Source organism: Mastomys coucha, unplaced genomic scaffold (assembly GCF_008632895.1).
Source record: "Mastomys coucha isolate ucsf_1 unplaced genomic scaffold, UCSF_Mcou_1 pScaffold17, whole genome shotgun sequence".
Taxonomy (NCBI): domain Eukaryota; kingdom Metazoa; phylum Chordata; class Mammalia; order Rodentia; family Muridae; genus Mastomys; species Mastomys coucha.
The window spans coordinates 21,406,823-21,411,822 of NW_022196899.1; the positions used below are offsets into that span (position 1 = coordinate 21,406,823).

The 5,000-nt window shown below is 44.5% G+C and overlaps 1 protein-coding gene across 3 annotated transcripts in view; it reads left to right on the plus strand.

The window, feature by feature from the left end:
- The window catches only part of Pld1 (phospholipase D1), a 208,772-nt gene that overhangs the window by 86,912 nt on the left and 116,860 nt on the right, over positions 1 to 5,000 (plus strand). For all 3 annotated transcript variants that reach the window (XM_031376479.1, XM_031376480.1, XM_031376478.1), the window contains 3 exons: positions 1,575 to 1,720; positions 2,170 to 2,275; positions 4,513 to 4,578. In XM_031376479.1, coding sequence (XP_031232339.1) covers positions 1,575 to 1,720; positions 2,170 to 2,275; positions 4,513 to 4,578 — 318 coding nt within the window. The remainder of the gene's footprint in view (positions 1 to 1,574; positions 1,721 to 2,169; positions 2,276 to 4,512; positions 4,579 to 5,000) is intronic.

The window sequence follows — 5,000 nt, forward strand, 5'->3', positions numbered from 1 at the left end:
CTCTTGGAGGCTGCTGGGCAGCCGTGGTTTCAATTTTCCTGTTGCAGACTTCAGTGTACGCCACCCTGGCGTCCACACTGGTGTCTGGACTCTTTTCTTTCCTTCCCCCTTTGTCTCGGTCTCCCCTGCCCTTCCCGTTTTTGTTTTTTTCAGAGATGGTCTCACGTAGCCCCCAATTAGCGCTTACATTTTGGACACATTATTGCTATGAAACTGAGGCTGACCTTGAACTCCACCTCAGGAATGCTGAGATTATAGGTCCCTGCCTCCACGTGGGGCGTATTCACTGCTTGCGCTCTGCTGTATGCTTTCCCTACGGCGTTGGCCTCACACTTCTATGATGAGCCATGTCTCTAAGATGCCCTTTGCCTCTTAGTTTGCCTGCCAGCTTTTAGAGGGCAAGGTATACTGCGTGGGGCTGGACTGCAGGGCCGAGCTTGTGTCTTTGCGTTGAAGTCTTGAACAGGTAGCTGAATCTCTTGGTTTCTGTGCCCTCATCCAAACACTGGGTCTAAGAGGGCTTAACACTAGTCTGGACAAGGTCACGATCCTGCCATGCACTCTATACTAAACGCTGCAGCAACCTTCCCTGTGTCCTTGAACCCTGCCAGGCACCTCACATAGGGGTTTGTGTAGACAAGGCTAGACCTTGGATTTTCTTTCTTTCTTTCTTTCTTTCTTTCTTTCTTTCTTTCTTTCTTTATCTCTCTCTTTCTTCCTCTCTCTCTTTCTTTCTCTCTTTCTTTCTCTCTCTTTCTAAAGAAGGGATGATCATGTTCTGTGCTATTTGCTCAGGTAAAAGGGGCTTAGAAGGTGGTCCCATAGGCCCTTGCTCCTGCCTCCTCGCCTCTCTGCAATGCGTCTTTGCTGTCCATGTATGACTAGGGCTCTCAGTGCTCTCAGGGCTCTCAGTCAGGACCTCCCTAACTGCTTCCTTCATTTCCAGTGTGCAAATGTGTGTAGACATGTGTATACATGGAGGGAAAAGGATTTGTAGGAGTTTGTCTGTATGATAACAAAGTTTATTTCATGTAATGTATCATGAGAACATTTAGAACAATACTTCTATCCTTGGTTGCTTTAAAAAATAAAATAAAAGAAGTGTTACCTACAATGGTTCACAAGTCGCAGCTCCCTGATGTAGATGCTTCTTACCGTGAACGGCTCCTGGGATAGGGAGAGCTAACTTTCTTTAAGTGGGTAGCCCACCCCCCACCCCCCACCCCCCAGTATATCCACCACGCTCCTGTGGGTGCCCTGTCACTTGAGTATTATATGGGCAGCACACATTGGACCGGGTAGGTTATTTTACAAAATGAAGAAGGGAGAAGAGGGGAGGGGGGAGGTGGACAGTGGGTCTAGGAGGAATGGGGGGGGGGCAAGGTGTGGGCATGATCACGACACAACGTATGAGGTTCTAAGCAAGTTAATAAACGCTAACACAAAACAAACAGAGCGACCGTAAGCGCACTTTAGTATTACTCAGCCATTAGCTGTTGTTCGCTGTGGGGAAATTTCAGAACTTTCCCCATCTGAGATTAAAGCCATTTCTTTCTAAACATCTGTCACCGTAGGTGCCAAGTATCAATCTGTACACGATCGAGTTAACGCACGGGGAATTCACGTGGCAGGTTAAGAGGAAATTCAAGCACTTCCAAGAGTTTCACCGGGAGCTGCTCAAGTACAAAGCCTTCATCCGGATCCCCATCCCCACCAAAAGGTAACAAGGCAGGACCAACAGAGAGTTACACAGCTACATGGACAGAAAACACATTCTATTTGTTTCACAGGCTACCGACTCCATTTTCGGTAGCTAGTTTCAATTGCGTAGCTCTTTTAAAAGTAAGCCACCTCGGCTGCTGTGTGTGCCTTGACGCAAGCTTGTGATCCCTAGCGCTTGAGAGAGGGTGACAAGAGGGTCAGGAGTTCAAGGCTAGTCTTGACTACATAGTGAGTTGGAGGCAAGCCTGGGCTACATGAGAATGTTTAAACATCGACAGGGTATACGACGAGTGCCAAATATAGTACTTAAATAATACTAAATAATAGAAAAATAAAATAATATAATACTAAAATATCAATACTAAACCATGGCATGAAAGATAATGTAAGATACTTAAAGAATAGTCTAATTGCTGTTTGTATTGTGTGTGTGTGTGTGTATTTTAGACACACATTTAGGAGACAAAATGTCAAAGAAGAACCCCGAGAGATGCCCAGTCTGCCCCGTTCATCAGAAAATGCAATCCAGGAAGAACAGTTCTTTGGCAGGAGGGTGAGTCTTTGTTCTGCTGCTTTGTAAAACTTTAACTGCACTTATTTCTCTCTCTCTCTCTCTCTCTCTCTCTCTCTCTCTCTCTCGAGTATGTGTGTGTGTGTGTGTGTGTGTGTGTGTGGATGTGGATGTGTGTGTGTGATATGGTGTGTGTGTGTGTGTGTGTGTGTGTGGATGTGGATGTGTGTGTGGGTATGTGTAGTGATCAGAAGCCAGCTTTGTGGAATCAGGTTTTTTCCTTCCATATTTTTATGGCTTCCCAAGATCAAATTCAGGTCTTCAGGCTCGTGTGGGAAGCACTTTTACCTACTGACCCCTCTCTCTGGCTCTATTGTCTGCTTCTCCTTTCCTCCACTGATTGATGGCTGCCCTGGTGGCTCAGCATTTAGACATCTTCTGGGCTACCAAGCCAGGGACGTGGCAGAATGCTTGTTGGTGGCTACCTGCTGGGACAGCCATCTTCCCAAGTGGGACTTCCCCGGGTTTGAGAGGAAAGGAAGACTCTGCATATTCTAGGAGGTTCCGAGACCCGCTTCCAAAAAGCAAACATCTCCACTTATTTGTTTTGATTTCTAATAGCTCATTTTAAATATATGTAAAATCATATTCCTGCTTCTTAGAAGGGGCAGTTATAGTCCGAAATCAGTACGATGGAGGATAAACACAGGAGACAGAGGAGACAGGTCAAGGGGCATTTCTGCCCACCCTGCTTCAGTGACTGCTGCTAACGAGATTTATATTAGCATATTAGTGATTTTTTCATTTTCATCAGTTCTGCCTTAGAATCTGAAACGTGTGCACCGTGTATAGCACATCTGACTTTTCCTTTGGAGTTGTCATAAAACCTTTATAGAGCTGTATGCTAAATGCTTTTTGAGATGCGTCGGCATAAAATGATACTGTTCAGTTGGGGTGACTGTATGCGTGTATTTGAGTCCAATTGTAGATGATGATAGAAACTAATACTTCATGATTTAGTGAAAGAGTGTGATTGACATGTGTTGATTGACATGTGTTGCCTCATTGCGCTAAGCCTGTAACCCATACCTCACACACACATACACACACTCCTCGACATGTTTTGAACCAGGCAGGATACATTTTACTGGGAAGTCTTTTTCATTTTCTTTTAACAAATCTTCCTTTCTCTTCTTGAAAAAAAAAATTAAGTTGTAGAATATCTTTGAATTAATTAAATGTTAGAGTTGAAAAATTACAGGTTTGGGTTAAAAAGAAGAGATTTAAAGTGACCGGTTCTGGAGTTGCTAGGGTTGTGTGTGGCTCTGTTGGTAGAGGGCTTGCCTAGAATGCCCAAGTCCTGGGTTCAGTTCCCACGATGTACAACATAGCCATGTGTTTTGACATGCCTGTAATCCCAGCTCTGGGGGATCAGAAGTATAAGGCTATCCTTGGCTACACAACAAAGTTGAAGCCAGCCTAGTCTATATGGAACCCTGTTTTAAACAAAGAAACAAAACTTACCTATTATAAGTAATCTTGTTCTGATAAGTATGAAGGATTAAAAACTCAGCTCTGGTCTTGTCAGCATTAAGACTTACCTGTCATCTTGGCCTAGGGGACACGCCTCTGGATATGCCTGAGAGGCATTCTCTAGGTTAGGTTTATTGAGGAGGGGGGGCCACCTTAATCATGGTTAGTGCCACTCAGTAGGCTGAATAAAATGAGTGAGCTGAACGCCAGCATTCACCACGCTGCCCCTGGACTGTGAGTGCACCGGGATCAGGCAGCTCCCATGCTTGCGCCATGGTAGACTGTGTCTCTTCAAACTGTAGGCCAGAATAAATGCCTTCTCGTCAGTTATTGTGTCACAACAATGACAGAAACAACAACCGCAAAGACCTAAGCATATGGAAAGTTAAATTTTGTTTGTTTGTTTTTTGTTCTTTCGAGACAGGGTTTCTCTGTGTAGCCCTGGCTGTCCTGGAACTCACTCTGTAGACCAGGCTGGCCTTGAACTCAGAAATCCACCTGCCTCTCCCTCCCAAGGGCTGGGATTAAAGGCGTGCGCCATCACTGCCCGGCGAAAGTTAAATATTAAGAGCAAGAAGAGGTTTAGAGAACAGTAGATATCATGCATACTGCCTAATGATAGAGCATAGTGGAATGACTTACAGATGTTAAAGTGAGACCTGATGTCAGCGTTGTCACTGCTGAAATTTTCTACAGACATGATTATGTTCAACCGTATCCAAACCATTTTTTCTTTTTTATTGTAGAAGCAACTGGAAGATTACTTGACAAAAATACTAAAAATGCCCATGTACAGAAACTATCACGCCACGGTAAGTACCCTTCAGTGGCTTTGCAGGGACCTAGAAGATCCTAAAGGGTAGCTAACTTTTGGGTAATTCCATGAACGTAAGTGCTTTGGGTTCCTGAGTTACACTAAATTAATGAATACAAAATCGCTTTGGCAGTCTGGATCCAGTTTAGAATGATGACCGTGCTCTTTTTAAAGTACTGAGTCGATCTTGATAACGTCTGTAGCAACAGATTCAAATGAATTTGAAATGCCACTGTGGGCTAGAGGTCTAGAAATCAGGCCTCTTCTCTCCACGGGTTTTTAGAAGGAAACCAAAAAGCATTTTGATGCAGACTGTCAAGCAGGGTTGTGAACCCCAGATGAGACAGCATCATTTGATTGCCATCCGACTGACTCGTGTTTTCCTGTGACAGTGAGAAGCATGGGAAAGCCAGGGAGAGA